This window comes from Thamnophis elegans, chromosome 9, assembly GCF_009769535.1.
Source record: "Thamnophis elegans isolate rThaEle1 chromosome 9, rThaEle1.pri, whole genome shotgun sequence".
Taxonomy (NCBI): domain Eukaryota; kingdom Metazoa; phylum Chordata; class Lepidosauria; order Squamata; family Colubridae; genus Thamnophis; species Thamnophis elegans.
Genome location: NC_045549.1, coordinates 58297558 through 58321065, shown reverse-complemented (window position 1 = coordinate 58321065; position 23508 = coordinate 58297558). Strand labels below are relative to the sequence as shown.

The following is a 23508-nucleotide window of genomic DNA, read 5'->3' as shown; positions in this document are numbered from 1 at the left end:
TTCTTAGTTATTATGGTAGAAGGTTCAAAGGAAGCCCTGTGAATAATGTCATTTGTAGCTCAACAGTAACTACGTTTTCTTGCTGAAGCTTACATTTTTTTTTTCTGTAGATGAAACTGTTGTGATGATTGTCCATAGACTTATACTTCATTTCTAAGTTATGTGTTTTGTTTTATGAAGATATTCCTCAGATTCATTCTCTTGGTGTGATAATATTTTCTGGCAATTTTCATCTTTTGGAGTTTTTATCTTTCAAGAAACCCTTAATCAGGTTATCAACCCTTCTCAATTGAAACTCTTTTCCTTTTTAAATTTATTTTAATTTTTAATTATATAAAATACAAAGAAGAGAAGAAAAAGATAGGAAATTAAGGAAAGAAAGGGAGCGGGAAAAGGGGTGTGTGAGATACAAGGGGAAAGAGAAAAAAGAAAGGGGCATTGATTTCCAATTCTTCTTAGCACATTACAAGATGAATGCACTCCGATTCCAAACTTTTTGCTTTTACACATTAATATATAACTAGCCATTCGTATAACATCAAATCTTTCTAATCAACAAAATCAAAGTCAAAGTTTCATTTTTTTCTCCACAAGCAAAAATTCCAGAAGTGATGTCCAAATGAAAACAAATTTACTTCTTTGTATAAAACAATCAATTTAACCATCCCGGCTTTATTTTCCTTGCTGTGGAAATAATGTATATTTCTATTTGCACCTAGTAATCTTTGTGAACTGTCACCATTTCATTTACAAAATTCATTGTATTCTTTCAAATTATTTGACCTTATTGGGGGGGGGAAGGGAGGGGGAAGCCCCTTTTTTTCTTTTCAAAGCACTTTTAAAAAAAAAGAAAGAAATAAAAAACTTTTTTCCTTTCTCTTTTTAAATAAAAACTTTCTAATATGTCTTTTTCTTTGACTTCTTAACATATAAACTTTAAACTTCAATATTACATTTAATCCCTCCCTCCAAGCTGCCCTTATTGAATAATATTTGTTTTCTTTTATAAACATCCCTTTTAACACAGTTTTTAAAACTGGTATATCATTTTCTTTAACTTTATCTTAATACAGGTACTCTCAAACACATTTACAATATCTTTTGCCTACTTTAAAAATTACTTAAGCATTATATGTAAACAAATTTGTAAAAAAATACAGTATCAAATTTTTGGTTAAACCTTTCTTTCAGTTACACATATCAAGCACAGAAAAATCCAGTTGGCTCATTAAGTTTAAGTCACTCCTTCCAGCTTATCTTCATGAAGTAAGTTCTTTTTCATCTCTGGAAGTTTTATCAGAAGACTTATAAGCTTTTCTTTTTATCACAAGATCCTCAACCTTGTTAATGTCTTTAAAGAAAAAGTCCCAAGTTTGCCTTTTTTCTCAATGCTCTCCTTCTTTCAGTTGTGTTGACAGGTTTATATTTGAACCATAATAGTGAAAGTAAATATCAGATTCTTCCAAAACTGCAGCAAACTGCATTTTCAGCTACTTGTGAAGTTGTGAAGCTTGGTAACATTTCTCCACCTGCTTGTATCTCAGAAGTAATTTGGGATAATTTTTTTATCATCAGAGCACAACTGGTCAATAAATTGGGGTATTTTATTTTGAGACCTTTCAATTATATCTCTAATAACTTACTCAACCATCAGGGAGTCAGAGGATTTTAATCAGGGTCAGAAGATTTTAGCCATCCACAGCAAAGAAAATCAAGCTATAGCTTACAACAATAGTAAACTAAAATCACAGCTTTCAATCTTTATCACTCTCAATCCCTTCACTTTAAAGGCAGAACAGTTACACTCCAGGGAAAAATCTTTCAGAGATTTCTCAATTGAAACTCTTATGTTGCTACACAAGTTGTCTAATTTACTCTTGCTCACACAAAACAGCTCTTTTTGGTTCACCAGCTTTAATGCACAGTTATTTACATTAACACTAAATACTATAAACAATGTATATTTGTTAGTCCATATGAACAATTTCTTCAGTGCATTGCTTAAAGCACACTGACAAGGACAAATTGCAGGCTTCCATTTCATGGACAATAGCAAAACAACCTTTTCTCACAGCAACTTCCCACCAAGTAAAGTGAAAGAACAGTTGCTGAAACATGCCAGAATTTCTATTATATCAGAACTGCCTTATTTTGGTAACATAACATTAGAATCATTACTTTTCATGAAGCTTTGTGTATTGAAAACTCAGCTACTGCAGTACCCTTCCTCATGAAGAATTATAAATCATGGGTTCCTTAATTCATCTTCAACATCCCTAGCCAAAAATCTAGAGTTTAGGATGCAAAACATTAGAACATTAGAAAAGAGCAGTAATTAATATAATTCTCCTCTAAAAACACTTACATTTTTGGACGTCCTCCAATAATTGCAGTGACTCCAGGTGCTAAAAATGAATGAAATGAAAAAGTAAGCACAGGAACATAAAAAGCCAAAGATAGTTCATAAAGAATGACTGTAATTTTCAGTGTGCAGGTATAAATATATTCCAGAGCCATTTTATACTTTCATAAAGAGCTAAAATTAAATTCTAAAACAGTAATGCTAGTTTATGAAATATTGACAATTTAAGAACATCTAGAACAAATAATAGGATTAAGTTTAATTTATTCAATTAAAATAAGAGCAGGGAAACTTACCGTATATACTCGAGTATAGGCCGACCCGAATATAAGCCGAGGCACCTAATTTTACCACAAAAAACTGGAAAAGTTATTGACTCGAGTATAAGCCTAGGGTGGGAAATGCAGCAGCTACCGGTAAATTTCAAAAATAAAAATAGATACCAATAATGTTTTTGAATATTTATTTCAAAGAAAAACAGTAAACTAGCGGTGTATTCAATGAAATACTTCACTCACCTCATGATGCTGATGTCCCGCTGTGATGATGATGTCCCGTGCAGCCGCGGGAACGATGTCCCGCCTCCTGTGACACACGGCACAGTGATTCCTATCATTGGATCACTGTACCAGAGGAGGTGGGACATCGCTACGTGGCTGCTTGCCATAACAAGGAGGAGGTGGGACATTGTTGCAGAGCGGCAGGAGGGGGAGGAAGGGGAATCGTAAGACAGCCCTGCATTACATTAGAACGTGAGGAGGGGGGATGGTGCGGTGCGCGCTGCGCGGCAAACTGACACAGAGGGAGGGGAAACTCACAGGGGCACTGGGCCATTCACGAGTGTCACCCAGCGGCATGGCCCCGCCCCTTTTTCTCCTCCATTTCGGGCAAATTTTTCACTGACTCGAGTATAAGCCGAGGCGGCTTTTTTCAGCCCAAAAAGTGGGCTGAAAAACTAGGCTTATACTCGAGTATATACAGTACTTTAAAAAAAAAGATATCTGCAGGTAGTCTTTGACCTACAACCATTTCTTTAGCAATTGTTGGAAATTACAACAGTTACAACTGAAAAAAGTCATTTACAACTACAACTACAGCATTCCCACAATGATGTAATCAAAATTTGGATGCTTGGCAATTGGCATGTATTTACAACAGTTGCAGCCTCTTGAGGTCACACAATTGCCATTTGTGAGCTTGTCCGATGGCTTCCAATAAGCCAAGTCAATGGGGGAAGCAGGATTCATTTAATAACCACATGATTCATTTTAAAACCACACTAATTTGCTTAACCAGGGCAAAAGGTTTTTGTAAAATTGGGCATGATTCACTTAAAAACAGCTTTGTTTAGCAATAGAAATACAGGTCCCAATTGTGATCATAAGTCAAGGGCTACCTGTACTGGAGTGGAAGTATGTAAGGAAGAACATTCCTGAGGCTGGTGATTGGAGCTGTTGGATATAAGGGGGGGAGTCAGAGAGACAAAGAGGACCAAGGTACTTTCCAACTCTGCTATTGTATTGTATTGTATTGTATTTATGTGAAACCATGAAACCTTAATGAGAAATTATTGGGCTGTAACTGCACTAGTAAGAAAATTAATAGAATAGAATAACAGAGTTGAAAAGGATCTTAGAGGTCTTCTAGTCCAACCACCTACTTAGGCAGGAAACCCTACACCAATTCAGACAAATGGTTAACTAATCTCTTCTTCAAAACTTCCAGTGTTGGAGCATTTACAATTTTGGGAGACAAGTTGTTCCACTGATTAATTGTTCTAACTGTCAGGAAATTTCTCCTTGGTTCTAAGTTGCTTCTCTCCTTGATTAGTTTCCACCCATTGCTTCTTGTTCTACTCTCAGGTGCTTTGGAAAATAGTTTGACTCCCTCTTCTTTGTGGCAACCCCTGAGATATCGGAACACTGCTATCATGTCACCCCCTAGTCCTTCTTTTTATAAGACTAGACATATCCAGTTCCAGCAACCATTCTTTATATGTTTTATATGTTTTATCCTTGAGTCCACTAATCATCTTTGTTGCTCTTCTCGGCAGTCTTTCTAGTCTCAACATCTTTTTTACATCGTGGTGACCAAAGCTGGATGCAGTATTCCAAGTGTGGCCTTATCAAGGCATTATATAGTTGTATTAACATCACAAGTGTTCTGGATTTTTTGGCAGTTGCAGCACCCTGCTGGCTCATAAGTAAGTGATTGTCCACTAGGACTCCAAGATCCCTCTCACAGTCACCACTATTGTGCAAGGTACCATATACTATACCTGTGCATTTTGTTTTTCTTGCCTAAATGTAGAACCTTACTTTTTCCACCATTGAATACTTTTAGTATTACAGGGTTATGGCAAAAGGCATTAAAGGATGATGCTACTGTTCAATTAATATAGAATTTTTGCACTTTAAAAACTGCAATTGTATAAATTTCAGTCTGGAATATGCATTCTAGTTTGCAATTATTTTTCTGTTTATTTATTTCTGTTCTAATAGAAAGAAAGCAAAAATAATTGATTAATTCAAATCAAGTCTTTATCACAATTACATGGCCAAAAGGCAGATACAAATAACTGTCCACTTCAAGTCCATCCACAACATTCCTAGAATTAAAGTCAGGACTTGGACCATTTCAAATAGTAACTTCTTTTCCTTTAACATTCTTTGGTTATAAGACTTATGAATTTTGGATCATTCTTGCTGTATTATCTAGGTATTACATGCACTGTAACATTTTCCTGTAGATTTTACTGCTCCTGTTCAGAATTCATGATTCCATCAATGAGTGCAAGCCATCTTGCATTTTTGAGACAGCAAAGCCACTATACTGCCACCATTATGTTTTCCAGATGTTGATAAGGTACTTAGGCTGGAATGCAATATTTGTCTTTCACTAAGCAACCCTTTTCATTGAAGCCAAAAAGTTATATTTCAGTCTCATCTAGAACATTTTCCAATAGCATTCTGACTCATTCACATGATATTTTGTAAAATGTAAATGAGAACAATGTTCTTTTTGGAGAGTAGCCACTTTCTCCTTGCAATTCTGTCTCACACATCATTGTGTACAGTATACTTCTGATCGTGGTCTCATGAACTCTGACTTTCACCAATGCAAGATAACCCTTTAGTTCCTTAGACATTAGTCTGAGATTATTTGAGATCTCCTAGAGTATTATGCAAAGAGAAGCAGAGTTGGTCAAGTTGATTCTTTTATCCAGAGATGAGAATATATCTTTGTTTCTATTCTGAAACTGCTTTCGGGTTTTGTGCTTGTAATGAAAAAAAAAATGAAACTTTGATTTCAATTTTATTAACTAGATAGGCTTGTTGTTATAGAAATGGCTTGTACATACTGTTGTGTAAAAGCAAAAAGTTGTAGTTGTAATATTGTTATCTTCTACTGTACCAATTGTATCATATCTTTAAAAAATCTTGGAGCAACAATTGATTCCTAGAAATAAGAAGGTAAGCAATTTGAATGAGCAAGAGAGTACAAGGAACTATTACTTGCTATTACTTCCAGCAAATATATTACTTGGTATTCCAATGTACTAGAAAAAGTGAAGAGACAGAAAGAGATGAGAGAGTGGCTAATAAGCAGAAAAGGAATGTGGCTAGTAAGACGTACTTGATTACAAAAAAACAGAAAATGGTAATTAGAGCTAAGGCCAGGATAAATGGGATAAGAGGCCCAGAAGATAAAAACATATGTTGGAAAATGTCTTTTGTTTCTTGACAATGCTCTAACCATCGAAGTTATTACAATCTGGATTTTTTAGATGACAAAACCAATTAAAACCAAATGTTCTGCATTCACTACAATATTGTGCATTATATACAAAACACTTAACTTGCAGAGGTCAGTTATAATTGCTTTAGCCATTTCCGTCCAACTGAAAGATAACAAATCTTTTAGGATTATGTATTCAAACATGAATGAAGATTGATCTGACTATTAAATTGGTTGGAGACACATCCAACACACTTGTCATCGTTCATAATATTTACATGTACTGAAGACTTGAAAATCTCAAATTATCTTAACCAGCTGTCATCAGAGTGTCAACCTCCGGTCAACTAGATGTGAAATAAGGGTTAGCACATTAGTTTGGCTTTAGAAATAACTATTGGACAGCATAATTATTTAAATGTTTTTGTTTATGGTAATGGAATTTTATCCATAAGATTTTATTATTTTGAATATGAAAAAAGAAATAACAAGGAAAGTATTAATAATAGGAGGAAACAGGCTTTTAGTTACTTCTATTGGATTTCAAATATAGAAAACTAGAAAAGATCTCAAATAAATAACCGTTGCGGAATTCCTTGAGCCACAGAAGCAGTTGTTTATTACAATGTTATGTTTCTTGATAAAAATTTCAATTCCAAACTTATTTAAATTAAAATTTGCAGATTTATACTGTGTTGTCTCTAAATATGTATTCAACAATATTTACATAAAATAGAACTTAAACTATTTTAAAAGACTTTTTAAAATTCTAACAACATGGTATAATGTCATATATAAGTTTTAAGAACTATTACTTTTACTTCTTCTATTCAGACCATTGTCCTGAGAGCAATCCTTCAACTAAAATGAAACAATCGTAAGGATGCAGAACCTGCTCAAAGAGTGAATGTAAAAAATGAATAAACTTGTGGAAAAGGAGGAAGAGCTACAGCCCTCAAATAAAAGAAATTTGAGTCCAAAGCAGATCTGTAACATGAGTAAGTGTATCAGACAAGACCTTCCTTAGTTCTCATAAAAATAAGAGGGGAGAGGTGGGAAGTTCATTCAGACTTGCAAGATTCAGTTACTATAACTTTAAAAGAAAGTAATATTAGCTCGCACAATTTTCATTTCTGAGTCAAGTCTACTTTGGGCACTGACCAAGAGTCCAAGTCACTGTCAATAATTTAATTCACCAATTGTAATTCTTTTATGGATATATTCCCCTGAAAAGTTACAAGAAAATTAGAATCTAGAGGGCAGAAATTCTATTCTCAGTTATATTCAGACTATGGCTTGATTTCTATTTGAACCAGTTTGAAGCGAGGGAAACCATAAAGTGGTTGGTTTTAGTTTAACATAACATGTCCATAATAGGTTATCAAGCATTGTTTATAGTTACCGTATTTTTCAGAGTATGAGACGCACATTTTTCCCTCAAAAAAGAGTCTGAAAATCTGGGTGTGTCTTATACACTGAATACAGCATTTTTTGCCTCCCGAAACCCTGCCCCCTTCACCAAAATGGCTGTGCATAGCCTTTAGGAGCCTTGCAGAGTGTTCTTGGGGACTGGGGAGGGCAGAAATAAGCTCAATTTTGCCTCCACCCGCCCCCAGGTGGAGGCACTCTATAAGCCTCCTAAAGGGTATGCATGCCCTTTTTTGAGAAATAACAGGTCCATTTTCATGAAAAACGGACCATTTTTGGGAGGTTTACAGATTGCAAAAACTTTTTTTTTAATTTGCCTCTTCAAAACCCTGGTGCGTCTTATACACCAGTGCATCTTATACACCAAAAAATACGGTATATGTGAACTCAGTTGTTGCAGTTTATTTAACAAAATACCATCTATACAATGAGTGAACACAGCTACTGTAGTTAGTTATTATATAACATGATAATTTGGGGCTTGTAGAAACACTTGCGCTATATAAGATTATGTATCATGAATAATAGGGCTTATAGGAAAAGTAAGATTGGGACAGATCAGTCAAGAATGAAAAAACATTTGTAATTAAAATATAACCAATTGCAATTAATAAAGTGCATACTGCATAGAGTTAAAACATGTTAAATTCATAATTCAAATTTAGAGTAATATCTTGAAAATAAGTGATGACAGCTTGATGGATAAAGCATGAGAGGCATTGAGGCTGCAATATTATGGAGACTGATGATCTGTTTCTTGGAGATTTATTTAAAAACTCATTTAGGTTGTTTTGCTCTTTTCTTTCCTTTACATCAGTGGTGGGTTCCGCATCCCATTCCAACTGGTACGGTTGGAACGGGCCCAGGGTCTACCACATGGATGCGCGCAACGCGTGCATGTGTCGTACCTGCCTGTGACACCTCTGCAATGTTCTAGCTGCTTGGTGGAGCGTCGCCCAGGCGCCATATGCGCCATGCGCATGCACAGAAGTACCAAAGGCTTAAATGACAGGTAAGGAGGTCAGGCGGGCCGGTGGACCCTCCGGAGCACTGTACTGGAATGGTACCCGGTGCTCCGGACAGGCTCCGGTACACCTGTACCGGGGTGTACCGCCTGCAACCCACCACTGCCTTACATAGACGCTGCTTATGTATAACAAGAATTCCATGTACTGCTACATGCTCCTTTCTACACTGTAAGCACTACCTTCTAGCCATTGCATTTTAAAAAATGCACTCAAAACTGAAGATAACTCAGAAGTGGAAAGCTTATAATGGCTTGTTGGATTTTTTCCTGCCTTTTACTTGCTGTTCAGCAACAAGTTGTTGGAGATCTAGTGAAACTTCTTCTATATGGGATTGAAGCAGTTTATCTAAGGCCTCCTCCTTTAATTTTTTTATAGGATCAAAGCCTTTAAAGTTAGAAATAAAACCAGGTAGATAGTGTCATTAAACACCATGCAAAGTATTTTGTAACCTCATTCCAATCCTTTACAATATCAGTTACATTTTTTATGTTGAATCACTTCCAAAATTCAAAGACAATTTGTACATTTTCATTCTCAGTAATTGTGATCAGCACCTTAAATGTGTGCCTTTACAGTGTTTTCTATGCAGTGTTTCAAGGCAACAATAATATTTTAATCGGGTATTGGCTGCATTGCGGTAAAAACAGGACTAGGGTGAAGAAAAAACAGGAGTCATCTACAACACTCAGCAACAGACATTATGTAGGACAAATAGGCAGAAAACTGGCAGAATGCATCCATAAACCAACTAGCAATGGACAACATATGGACAAACTTAACCATAGTTTACGAATGTCAAACTCGCAGCATTTACATTGCTGTCATGTGACATATTGCAACATTTTCCCCCTTTGTGGAGCTGGGATGGGCGTGGCCTGCTTATGATACATACAACCCGTGGGTCACCAGTTTGACACCCCTGCCATAGTTCACTGAAATGTCTTTGAATATTAGTAGCTCTTAAATTTAGTGTAAGTACTTAAAAACAAGGACCATGACTCAGCAACTACATCCAGCCAATCCCACAACCTGAAATAAGACCAGGACTCAGAAAGGTATTTAAAGGTACCTTTAAAGGCCAGTGCTGCCCCAGACAAGCACAATCTAAAGCGCACTGAAGATGTCTTCTCAAATGAGGACGGAACTTTTGCAAGCAAATCGCCAAGCTCAGAGCTCAAGCCAACAACTTGGGAAATAGTTCAACTGGAAAACGTTGACCAACCTAGAACAAAGTCCAAAAACGCTAAGGAATTTCTGGAAGCCTGGCAGTCTGACAAATTAGCAATCAGTAGCAGAGGTGAAATGCTACCATTTTGGGCCGGTTTGCCTGACCCAGTAGTAAAAAATACTACCGGTCATATGACCAGCAATCTATGCCCACCCGGTCATATGACTACCAAGCTATGTCGACCGGGTCACATGACCATCAAGCCACACTTCTCAGAACTAGTAGGGAAATTTTTTGAATTTCACCACTGATCAGTAGTCACATAAATGTAAACACTATCTACATACTATGCAAAAGAGACAATCAACAAGCCAAAAAGGCAACAAAAAGATCAACAACTCCCCATTAGCAATCAGCACTGAGATGAAGAATAGATTAACTCCAACGTCAGACCAACAATAAAGAAGTAAATAGTACCCCAATCAAGGAATTGCCAAACAAGCTAACAGTAAACAGCTCAACTAAAGAACTTCTAAGACTACCTCCACTAACACTGATAGGGCAAGTCACTAGAATAGTGACCCCCAATGTTTTGGGCACCAGGGACTGGTTCCATGTAGAGAGGTTTTTCTGGGGATCAGAGGGGGCATGGTTTCGTGTGCTCCTTCATCCCATGGATGGGGCTTTGTTTGTTTGCACAGACCAGTATCTAGTATACTGTGGTGCGGTGCTGGTCCATGGACCAGGGGTTGGGGATCCCTGCACTGGAATATAAACTGAGAGCAAACCCTATTCCTTACTAGCACTGATAATGCTACCTAGTTTGGATAGTGAAATGTCTGCAAGAAAACAACCAAACTCAGACAGTACCAAGGATCATTAAGAAAGGTACCAGAGATGGGTTGCTCCCGGTTCGGCCCGGATTGGGCGAACAGTAGTAGCGGCGGCAGGAGGTTCAATCCACCCACCTGGATGCTTCTGCTCATGTGCACAAGCATCGCACACACGCCCAAACCAGTACTACAAAAATTGGCAACCTACCACTGGTCTGTACTCATAAAAGCTTATTACTTTTTATAACATTTATAAATCTCAAAAGATGCTACAAACAACTCCTGATTTTTTTTACCATAAAATAACATAGCTTTCCTTTTGGAAGGTATGCTAATTGATTTTTCATGTTTATAATCATGCTTAAGAAAACTTTCAGTTATACTTATATATGATCTGAGGAATGACATTTTAGTAAACAGTATTTTTTGAAGATATGCAGCATAGGGAAATGTTTTTTAAATATTAAAAATGCTCGTAAAAGCAAGTACCCATTAATAACAAACATCAAGATGGGTACAGCTGTAAATGTTAAAATTGTATAGATAAATATCCCTTTAGTTTGCTCTGTTTCGTAGAAAATAACATTTATGGTCAGTTAGACTATGACCATACACTAACATTTCTTCTATAAACAAGTTAAAATTAACAATCCATTCATCTTCCCTAGATGCAATGGCTGAGTAATTTATTTATATACTTACATTAGCTACTGTATTTCATGTTTCAAAGTAATACAATTAGTTAATTGGAAGTAAATGCAATGTATTCAAAAAATGTTTAATTTTTCCTGTTTATCACAATTTTTACAGTTGTAAATGGTCAATGGAGACTGATATTTATGATAAAGTTTAGTCAAAACAAATAATGCAATAATTACTTTCAAAATATAATTTCTGAAATTTAATTCACTGTTTTACACAATGCCGATTTTCAAAAGAGCATATTTAAATATTTAGAAACTTTAAATACTGTATGTGTGTGTATGCTTTCTAAAAACATGGTTTTTTTTTAAAAAAAATCTTCTTTTAACCAAATTAAGGGTCTAATGCTAATATTTTTATTGTCGTTCTCTTTTCTTTAAATGAACATATTCAACATAGCTGTTCTTAATTGCTAGTGTTTCCAACAATAAAATGAATGTGTATGCTAAGGAAATGAAGATAGACTGATCAAGCATTATATGGGTCTTGACTTTCTCTTAAATTCAGAAATATTTTACTTATTACATTTATTACATTAAAATCATAAGTTTTATTCAGATCCCAGATTACCATAGACATGCCTCTTTATATAAAAGAGGGAAAGCATAAGAAGTACAATTTCTCAAGAGGTATGAGCCTGAGAGCCCAACCTACAAAAGCCTAACTGTAAAACACAAATTAAAAATTAAATTAAAATAAGCAAGAAAATGTTTAGTGAATACCTATATGATCTTGACTAATATAAATCACCAGGACCTGATAGATTACATCCCAGAGTTCTGAAGATGTTATCTCACAATCATTATACCATATCTGTCAAAAATCCTGGAACACCAGAAAATTAGCTGAGCTGATGTAGTTCCTATTTTCAAAAAAGGAAAAAACAACAACACAGATCCAAGAAACTACAGACCAATCAGTCTAGCATCAATACCTTGGAAGAAACTGGGGAAAATAACCAAAAAACAGATCTGTGAACATCTAGAAACAAATAAAGTTATAACTAGTATCCAGCACAGGTTTGTTAAAAGAAGTTGTGGATGTTTCGTCATTGGAGGTTTTTAAGAAGAGACTGAACAATAACTTGACTGAAATGGTATAAGGCAGTGATGGAAATCTTGTTGGATTTCCAGATCTTTAATATGCTGTTTGTTTAAGTGCACTGCGCACACCCATACCCTATTATTAAAAGCACTTCCCTGGAGAGACCAAGATACGGGAGTTTACTCTGGTTTATCTTCAAATCATACAAATTGTTCGCAATCTGGGGGTTAGCTTCCTCCCCATCTGTTTGTTAACATTCAAATTAACACTAAAAGCTACACACAACCAGGCTTATACCATATTTTTCGGACTATAAGACATACTAAGCTTTTGGGGAGGAAAACAAGAAAAAAAAATTGCCTCTGCTTCCCAGCATCCATCCGGTATTCATCTTCCCCTTGCCATTCACTGCTGCAACCCATTTGCCGCAACCGCTATGGTCCATTTGCTGTTGTGGCCTATTCTCCGTTGCTGCGGCCCATTCTCCGCCGCCCAGCGGTCCGTTTGCTTCCACAGCCCGTTTGCCGCCATGGCCAATTCACCAAGAACTTTATTTTTAAAATGATTTGTAAGAGGGGTGGCATTAGCACTCCCTAATCTTTAGCAGCCTAGACCAATGCCTATGTGGCAATAGTCTAAAGCTGGTCCTTGGTCAGAGTATGCTGTACCTGTTGCAAATTCCTTCTAGTTTTCTCCAGAACATTTTGTTGACATACTCTTTCTGAAAGAATTATTATTATTATTATTATGGTTTTTTCTCATCTTCTCCTGGGTTCCACACTTCCTTTGAGGTCCCCCAGGTCCTCTGGTTGTCAATATTCCCTACAAGATTTTCCAGGACCTCTTCCTTCCCCTTTTTTATGCAACCAGCCTTTTTTTATAATAATATCTGCCAGTTGAATCACTACAGTCTTCATTGGTCCTGTTTAGGGGAGAGTGGGGAGGAACCTAATTTCTTTCATGAGCAGCCTCTGGCACCTCAATCATTATTTTCATGACTGTCATTGCTCCAAGGTGGCTTCTTCTGTCTGTTGATATTGCTGATGTGGCAAGTTATTGCTGAGTTCAGAATGAAGAGGTTTAGTGTTCTGCCAGCTATTGGTACACCTGGCATGGTGCTGGATCCCTTGTTAGCCTCCATTGCTTCTAGCAATCATTCAGAAGTTTATTATCTTTGCTAGCTATGCATGCACATCTTTTCACATAGCTAACCCTGACTATGTGCTCCTAGACCAAATCACTACCATCTTCTTGTCTTCTTCAGATACCTGTTCTCCAGGATGAGATGTTCACTACCATCACTGAGAATCTCCTGTATTGCAATTCTGCAACTACCGATACTTACCCTATTGCTAGGTGGTTCTAAGAGAAAACTGTTTATCCCCTTGTATAATATGTTCTTCTCCTGGCTGAAGTCACCTAAGATTTTTAATGCTCTATTTTAGTGCTCTATTGCTTACTGCTCTTGTGCAAGTGTGTGTGTGTGTGTGTGTGTATGTGTGTGAGAGAGAGAGAGAGAGAGAGAGAGGGAGGGAGGGAGGGAGGGAGGGAGGGAGGGAGGGAGGGAGGGAGGGAGGGAGGGAGGGAGGGAGAGAGGGAGGAAGCGAGAATGTTTTCTGCTCCTACACAACCACATTAAAAAAAAGCCAACCTTTTCTGAAGCAGCTCCATTTTTAAAGTACTGGCTCCTTTTCTTTAGCAAAAAGCAACTGGTTTAGGTGGGAGGAAGGTGCAACATTTTTGGTCACTCTGAAGCTGTCTTTATACATGCTTGGATTTATATAACATGCTAAGCCAAAACACAAATTCAATATACTGATCCATCTGTAAAGTGTGGGGCACACTAACAAAACCTTTTAAATGCTGAAATTTTTCAGAACAAATTCTTTTAAATTGTTTATAAATGCAAACATTTGTTCAGCTAACAATTCCTAAATTCAATTTTGAATACATACATGAAATATTAATCCCACTTGAAAGTTATAAATTGTTTTCATTAATGAAATTAACAGTGAATAAATCTGCCAGGAAATGACCACATACATATTTTTTAAAATCTAAAAATTTTCTGCCCATGTATAAAATTCCCTTTTAATCATTAGTACTTACCGTATTTTTCAGAGTGTAAGACGCATCTTCCCCCCCCCCAAGAGTGTGGAAATGTTGGTGCATCGTATAGACCGAATACAGCCATTTTTGGCCTCCCAAAGCCCCGCCCTCGGACCTCATTTTTGTGAAAAATAGTAAAAAATTGTACGTTTTTTACAAAAACAGGGGTGTTTTTGCTTTCCCCCACCCCCCAGAAGCACTCTGCAGGCTTCAGCAGGGCTGGGGGAAGGGAAAAATGCCCCCGTTTTAATGAAAAAAAGGCCGTTTTTCACCAAAAGAAGGTATTTTTGCCTTCCCCCACCCACCAGAAGCACTCTGCAGGCTTCAGCGGGGCTGGGGAAAGGGGAAAGGGGGCTTTTTTGCCTTACCCCAGCCTTGCTGAAGCCTGCAGAGTGCTCCTGGGGGCCGTGGAGGACAAAAACTTTTTTTTAACTTGCCTCTTCAAAATCTTGGTGTGTCTTATACACCGGTGCGTCTTATAGTCAAAAAATATGGTTTTTATCAAAAAACCACAAATTTTTAAATCAAAAGACCATAAGTTTTTCTACAGCTTAATTAGAATCGATTAGAATTCATTTATAAAGTACAATAGCAAACAAAAAAATGTGATGAATTTAAATTGTCAAATGGGGAGATTCAGAAATTGAAGATGTACCCATTCCTGTTCCAGCTGGAGCAATCTCTCTGGAAAAGATTTCTAATGCTTCTTTCTGCTTATGAAATACAGCGAGCCAAATAACAACTTCTCGAGGACCCTGTTTTGAAATATTAGAAGAGAGAAAACACAGGTTAATAGAACAAACAAGAATTTGTTTACTGCACAATTATTTCAAAAGTGAAAAGCAGAATCTAAAATGTGAATCAGAAATCATAAACTCCAGTAATTTAAACTATATACTACTTTCCGGAACCTTAATAAGAAATCGTCATTATTTTGTAAAATTCGTGAAATTGAGTGCTCTACTAAACATTATGTTAAATAAAGATATTAAAAGTAATTATCTAGCAATAGAAATAAACCTGTACAGGTAATTGTTAAGCTGTAACCATCATGGGTTAGGAAAAGACGACACATGGTCACCATATGCAACCTCCTGCTGTCTTCCCCTTCCCTTCTTTACTTTGCCTGTAGGAAGCTGGCAAAAAAATGATGCAAGTGATGGTTATGCAACCCTGGGACATTGCAACATTGTAATCAAGAGGTAGAGGTCAAGTACCCTGATCATAATCATGTGACCACATGGATGCTGCAATAGTAGGAAATTTAAGGATCTATATAAATACCATCATTCAGCCTTGTCACAAGTCTGTATAGATACTGAATATGTGACCACTAATTTTTCAGTAAGCAAGAATGACCTTTATACAAAATTATTTTTAGACTGCTGATCAAGAAGTATGGCTTGTATGATTTATATTTAAATAGTTAATATTAACTATCATTTCTAAAATGTCAATCTTGATAAATTGCTTAAATTAATGAACTGAAGAATCAAACTATTTGTTACACAATAAAAAGTTTCTGTCTTCTGTTTTTCTGTCTCTCCAGTATACTGTTACTTATTATTTATACATATGCTATTCATAATTATTTATGCATAAAAAAGTAGAAAGATAAAAAAACTTAAAAGAATTGAAACATTTGAAACAAAAATGATATTTGGTTTCTAACTCCCTCCCTTTTCTGCCTCTATTAATTTGTGGTGTTTATAAGCATTTAGGCACCCTTAGAAGCCAGATTGTGTTTATCTTTCCATGTATAAGGGAACCATTTTGCTTGAATTTGGTTAATTGATTGTATTATATTTTAAAGTACAAAGCATACTGCAATGAAATAGTATTATATTTGTAATGTTATGTGATTTCATAAAGAATTTTTTGAAATTGTTATGTGATTTCATAAAGAATTTTAATGAAATTAAAAGAAAATTGTGAAGATAACAATAAATTATAGGACTTCCTGCGGTGACATCATCGTGCTGGAGTTGAGGAATGGCAGCTCCTGTAACCTGTAACCCAAATTTCTTCGTTTGGGCTCGCTTTTGAGCACTGCAGAACCGGAAGGGATTGGTAGATTCAGGGGGAAACTCTGAAGACACTGAGGTGGTAAGGCAACACCCCCCACCCCCACCCCCGTGGCTAGGAGAAATGCACTAAACAGACAAAGATCTATCCTGTCATCTGGACAAGACTGGAGCGATGGCGGCTGCATAAGAGAGAAGCGAATAGAGAAAGCTGTTGAAATCGAGGCATTTGTTATCATCACCAATCCAAGAAAGGAGGAAATTTTTTTTACAGTCAAGTGACAGCGTGAATATTAGAAGAGAAGTGATCATAGAGGGAAACCCGATAGGAGAGTGAAGAGAAAGCACAAAAAGCCAGCTTTTACAATGGGATTGGGATATGTGGGCTGTTGAGAGAAGACCTGTTAGGCACACAAAGGATAGTATAAGAGTCAGGCTGGTTGTTTTTTTTTTTGTTTTTGTTTTTTGTTCCAAAGAATAGCTGAACTTTGAACAGAGTTTCAATCGTGAATACATCTAGTGGATTATAAATTTGAGCTGTAAAGGCTGATGCAAGAACAGTGACACAAGGTAGATGAAAGAAAAGAGAGGCTGATTATTAGAACTGAATATCTGTATAAGTGATATAACTGAAAGATATCTATTTGCATAAGATAAAAGTGTGATATATAATTCTGTGATATATAATCGTTAAGGATTAGAAATAGAATAATATATAGGATTGTCTAGATATTGAAACGTGATATTAAGAATGGTTAATTATTGTTAAATATTGAGATATATAACCACTGATATTTGTGATAAAGTACAAGTAAAGTCGAACTTATATGCAACTGTGGGCGAGGATAAATATAGGGATAAAGATTGGCAATTAGTATTACTTTAATGAAGACAGGGGAAAAAACAACATCCAACCCTATATCAGCAGCATCCTCACCCTCAAACCAAAGATCTCTAGAGAGCGCATTGGGGCTGGAGAAAGGCTGATTGATGGCAGGAACAATGGGACTGGCACAAACAATGCAAAGTATGCAATTGATGCTCCAGATGATACAAGAGACAATGACAAAAACCCAAGAAACGATAGCTACAAATCACGAAGGGACAAAGAGGGATGGTGAGGAAATTAAAAATGAAATGGGAGAATTGAAAGGAGATATCAAAAATATGGATGACAAAATTGAAAAGATACAGAATGCCATAACAATCAATGAACAGAAAATCCAGAACATTGAAACAAAAATAGAACATACAGATCAGAAGATGGAAAGAATGGAGTTGAAATATGCACGTTAATAAAGAGTTAGAAGAGGGTTAAAAATGGCAAAACTCAAATGAAATATATTAGAAGGGGAAATAACATAAGGAGAATTGTACCAATTTGAAACTGCTATTAGAAAGAACAGGAAGTTCCAATGTCTTGTGTAAATGTAGTCTACGCCTAAGTTCTATCTGTGTGTATTTTGTATGTTTGTAAATATTTTTTTTTAAAAACCAAACAATAAATTATGATGCCACAATATCATGTTCTGCATAGAACATGATATTACATGATATTGTCTAGGTATTTTATTTATTTACCAGCAATCTTTATACCAGTCCCAGCAGTTTGTAATATAAAAACATATAAACAAATTATTATAAACAATAAAAACCAACACCCAATTCAGCATCAATGACTGATGGCCACAGCTCTTATTTAAAATATTTACATCCCAATTCTTCTATAACATTACACAGCTTACACCGTTCTCTAAAAACAATATACTCTGAAGGCCTGTGTCATATAAACAAAAATAAATTATCATTAATGAAAATGACTTTATTCTTATCGATGCTTAGTTACAAACTTGCATTTCTGTTCAGGTTCCTATCTAAGAATGGCAGATTAGAATCCACAAACAAAAGAAGCATTCTATATAAATATTTATTTTTATTTCCATTCACACTTCCTATCTTTTTTACGAAGGAAATGAAATGATGGTGGAGAGTAAAAGGGATGGAAGATTGCAAAGGGTGTAATTTTCTTGACTTCCTCTTAACCCCTGAAGCCCATCCATTTTATACTTACACCATCTATGTTCTGCTTTGCATGAGGTCCATATGTTTCTTCAGAACCTAAAATCTGTAGGTTAACTGCACTGTAGTCCTCATATCCCCGCTGATGAAACATAATCCGTGTCCTGAAAAAAATATACCATCTTTGTTTTTTCTACTTTATTTGCATCTATTTTTATCCCACCTCATATTATACTGGAACACATATAATAAAATCATAAGTAAAAACATCACTCAGCAAGAGCCAGTCTAGTATTCTAGTTAAAGGCACCAAGCGATAAACCAGAAGATTGTAATTTCCAGAACTCCTTTTACAAGCTCTGGTTGATATGTCAAAAGCAAAACAATTACCATAAAATTGTGGTGCATGAACTGGTAACAATGTAATATGCCTTATTTGGTTAGTTCTTGGAACAATACAAAAGGCTATTTTACATATATCTTAAAGCATTAAACTACTACCAATTCATTTCTAGGCAAAACAAGTAAAGACAGTGCTTGTCTTTACTTGTAAAAAGTTACATAGCTTATGATGAAGCAGTCTACTGTATTTGACTATCTATCTCATTGTAGATATCATCTAAAGAACTTCAGCTACAATTCCTGCAAATTCATTTAGTGGTGGTATGGAATAAAGCCTTTTCTGTTGCTACCTCTGGACTTTAAATTGTAGAAATTGATGGCCCTAACCTCTTCTTAGGTTTTGTCTAAGCTTTTATAGTTGATTTTAATTGCTACTGTTATTTATTCATTTTATTTATTTTAATTGTTTAATTGTTTTAAATTTGATTTTAGATCAACTTTTAATTGTAAATTGTGAAGGGGTATAAATAAATAACTAAAGAGTGACTACATTTGGTTGAGTTTGTGTTTCGTTGTTTTTTGAAGGTCTTTACTGCTATGTGAATTTTTGGGATCTAAGCACTTCCTCACCATTGGACCTTTTTTTAACCATAGTTGGGGAAAAAATGAAAGAAAACATGTTGGAAACAATCCAGATTTTTATCTTTTTGTCTTATTGCAGGGAACAATCATATGGGGCGTTGGTGAACGCCCCTTCTCATGACAATCGACGGGAGATTCCAGGATGGGTTTTTCTAGCCTGCTAGCTTGCTGACTGAATTGAAATTCTGAAGACACGCCCCCTTGGCAACGGTCCCGTGTCTTGAAAAATGAAGACGAAGCGAGTGGAATCTTGTACTCCATCCAGTCCAAACTTCACCCTGTCCCAGCCACTGGCCAAGCAGTTAACTGGGCAGGTCTGGAATTTCCCGTCGATTGTCATGAGAAAGGGTATTCGCAGGTAAGACCAATGGCCCTTCTCCATGGTATCAATGGGAGAGTCCAGGGTGGAACATACCAAAACCTTGGCAGTCCTAGGGGTGGGATCTGCCTTGGCCCAAAGTGCTGTCCTTTTCAAGCACCTTCTGAAGCACATGCCACCCAAAAGCTGTTTCTGCAGAAGAGTATGCGTCCAGTCTATAATGGTGAATGAACGACACTGGTGATGTCCACATTGCCGCCCTACATATCTCTTCTACTGATGCCTGAGTAGCCCAAACAACTGTAGTAACTGCACTTCTTGTAGAATGGGCTGTGATTCCCCCTGGGCTCTGGAATAGCCTGACTCTCATATGCTCTGGCTATACAAGCCCTTAGCCAATGCCCCACTGGGGAAGATGTCACCTTGTGGCCAAGAGTTGATGGCAGAAAGTATACGAACAGGGCCTCAGTCTTCCTGAACGAAGCCGTCCTAGAAATATAAATGCCCTCCGTACATCTAATTGCTTTTCTAAAGAATGCTGAGGCCTTGGACAGAAGTCTGGCAGTATTAACTTCTGAGCTTGGTGAAATAAGGAGTTAACCTTAGGCAGAAAGGCAGGGTCCATCCGTAGGACCACCCTGTTAAAAGGAAGCACACAGAGATCCTTTCTCACCGACAATGCTGCCAACTCTGATATCCATCTAGCAGATGTGATAGCCACCAGGAATGACATATTACATGAGAGGAGGTGAAGACTAGCCTCCCTTAAAGGTTCAAAAGGTGCTGTGGTCAATGCCTGTAATACCTTGGGCAAATCCCAAGTAGGATAACGATGTATTGTTGGTGGCCTCAAATTAGAGGTGCTTCTGATAAAAGCTCTACCTCTAGAATGGTGAGCATTGTTTACAAGGAATCTAGGCACCCATTTATTTAGGATTTGAAAACCATCAATGTCTGAAACCACTCTCCCTTTTAACAACATCCATGGATGATGATAAACATCAATGTATAATTTATAACACAATAATGGTAATACATTACTTGAAACACTAGGTGTATATGACACTGCTCATCATTTGAAATAATTACATTTTAGGATCCTGATAATCTAAATAATAATTTATTACTGTATAATAAATCAATTGGGGAATATACTATGCATCTAACCTTTCCAAAATACTTTCAGCCATTCTTTTCCCCTTTTCTATTGCTTTTGGTCCTCCCATTGGGCAGCAAGCTGTAGCTCTGAATCCATCAAGGTAAGTGGCATTTACCTGGGGAAATAGTTGCAAAGGGTTTACAATTAATAACACAATCTCTAATTAACAATATAAAAATTCAATTTTATGGTTATGAAATTTATCAAATAGTCATAGTCTATCTTATTATAGTAGTAATAATAAATTATAACTGATAGAATCATTGCAAATTATGTTGTCAGTATACGAATGGTTAAACTTAAGCTTATTTAATTTATGGAACTAATAAAGAGCTTATTATATTATTCTTGTAAAAACAACTTCCACAAAATTCAAGAGTCAAGACCTTTAATTTTAATAATTACAAATGTAGGGATCCCTAAGAGGAGGATCAAAAACAGGAAGGTAGTGGCTATGGTCACATGACTAAAACTGCCTTTTTAATGTTTGGGAACAGGGCTTTGATTGAGAGCACATATTCTGCGAATCATCCTGCACATATAATGGCATTTGCAAAGAATTCTGTTGCTTCACAGATATTTCATTTATTTTTATAAACATTCAATATAAATTGTATTGTTCTGTTAATGAAATGTTACTTATACTCTATATATTCTGAACTTCAAAGCACATATCTTTCAGAATAACAGGGTTGGAAGGGACTTTGGAAGTCTTCTAGTCCAGGGGCTCCCTAACAGAGGTGGTATTCAGCAGGTTCTGATCAGTTCTGGAGAACCGGGAACAGAAATTTTGGTACTTTGAAGAACCGGGAAATATCACCTCTGACTGGCTCGCTCTAACTTAAGACAGTGAAGACTCTTGAAACGGAGTATTTCAAAAGGTACCTTTTATTAAGTAGAATGGCAGCCGTTGAATTCAAAGCAACACCTGAATCCCCTTAGGCAATGCAAGTAGAATAAAACAGTAGAGACCCCTCCCATTAGTTAGAATGCATATTTTAACCAATACACAAGAAGTTTCTTTTACCAACTGCCCTGAGAACTGAATAAACATACATTTCCATGGCTATCTTCTGTTAGACATTAAAGTGAAACGTCCCACATGGCCATCATAAACATTCCCCCCAAAGGGGGGAGGATCTCAAGGCACTTTGGCACCTGGAAACTAGTTGTAAAATATCAGTTTTCACAGGTACTGCTAATAAATCGACTCCAAGGCCCCCCTCCTCGGAATTGAATGGCAGTATCACTTTTAGGGATCTGACCTTCACCCCCATCTATTCTTTGCCTCCCAAGTCCCAGCTGATCAGGAGGGAATGGGGATTTTGCAGTAACCTTCCTCTGGAGTGGGGTAGGAATGGAGATTTTACAGTATCCTTCCCCTGCCACGCCCACCAAGCCATGTCACACCCACCAAGCCATGCCCACAGAATCAATAGTAAAAAATTTTGGAATCCCACCACTGGTCCCTAACCACAGTCTGTGGGCCAATACCGGGCTACGGCCCATTGGGAACCGGGCTGCACAAGCAGCAGGCGGGCACACAAAGCTGCATTTGCGCATATTCAGAATTAGGTTGCAGGTGTGAAACAATCTCATTTCCACTCCCGCTCAGTGCCACTGCCGGTCCATGGAATTGAAAATGCTGGGGATTGCTGTTCTAGTCCACCCCCCCCCCTTTAAACTATTTAAAGCTTCCTAACTTTAAATCAGAAGTACTTTTTTTTATATGACAAAAATTACACTTGAAATTTTCATGTCATAATAGTTTCATATTGTCTCCAAACTAAGTCTAGTCTATATAATTGCAAAGCAATGAAAACCAACCTTGTAAAATGATGAAGGAGGCAATCCTTTGGCTCCCTGAACTTTCACTGCACCACCATCAATGCCTAAAAATAATGTTTAAGAATTCATGATTATTTATAATTAAATGGGAAAAACATCAAATCAAAACCTCTGTTTACAAAGTTGAGCAATAGATATAACGAAATAAAATCAAGCAGTTAAAAGAAAAGAGAAAGGATTGAGTTACTCTGAACACCAGTCTGAAGTCAACTTCCCTTCTCAGAGCCTCAGTAGTATGCTAAACACAGTAGGCTTTGAGGAACTAGCCAGGTACCTTTACTTTCTTTTGCTTGAGGATATTAAATAGGATCAGGAATAATATCTTTCAATCACTACTATTATCTGGCAGGTAGGCTAAAATTCCTGTAGCTCCGCACAATTGTACTTGTGACTTTGAGGACATTGAGACAATGTAACATGTCTTTTATTGTACATTAGAAAGGATGTAATCCCTTTATTAGGTTCATCTGGGAGAATGGAAGATTTTTCATACCTAGCTTTTACTAAGTGAAACCACCTAGACAAATTTATTGCTGCAGCAATAATGAGGCAACAGCTTACATCAAACAATTAAATTGCAATAATGTGAACTCTAACTTCCTGATGCAGTAAAGTGAATAACAAATATGTTTTATATTTCATAGATACTGTATATACTCGAGTATAAGCCTAGTTTTTCAGCCCACTTTTTGGGCTGAAAAAAGCCGCCTCGGCTTATACTCGAGTCAGTGAAAAATTTGCCC

At 36.6% G+C, this 23508-nt stretch overlaps 1 protein-coding gene across 4 annotated transcripts in view; it reads right to left on the bottom strand.

The window, feature by feature from the left end:
- The window catches only part of LOC116512931, an 80054-nt gene that overhangs the window by 29728 nt on the left and 26818 nt on the right, over positions 1–23508 (bottom strand). For 3 of the 4 annotated variants that reach the window (XM_032223633.1, XM_032223636.1, XM_032223634.1), the window contains exons 10-14: positions 22745–22809; positions 20926–21032; positions 18508–18619; positions 15068–15167; positions 2366–2405 (exon numbers count right to left, since the gene is read on the bottom strand). In XM_032223633.1, coding sequence (XP_032079524.1) covers positions 2366–2405; positions 15068–15167; positions 18508–18619; positions 20926–21032; positions 22745–22809 — 424 coding nt within the window. The remainder of the gene's footprint in view (positions 1–2365; positions 2406–15067; positions 15168–18507; positions 18620–20925; positions 21033–22744; positions 22810–23508) is intronic. The other variant, XM_032223635.1, reaches the window with a different exon arrangement.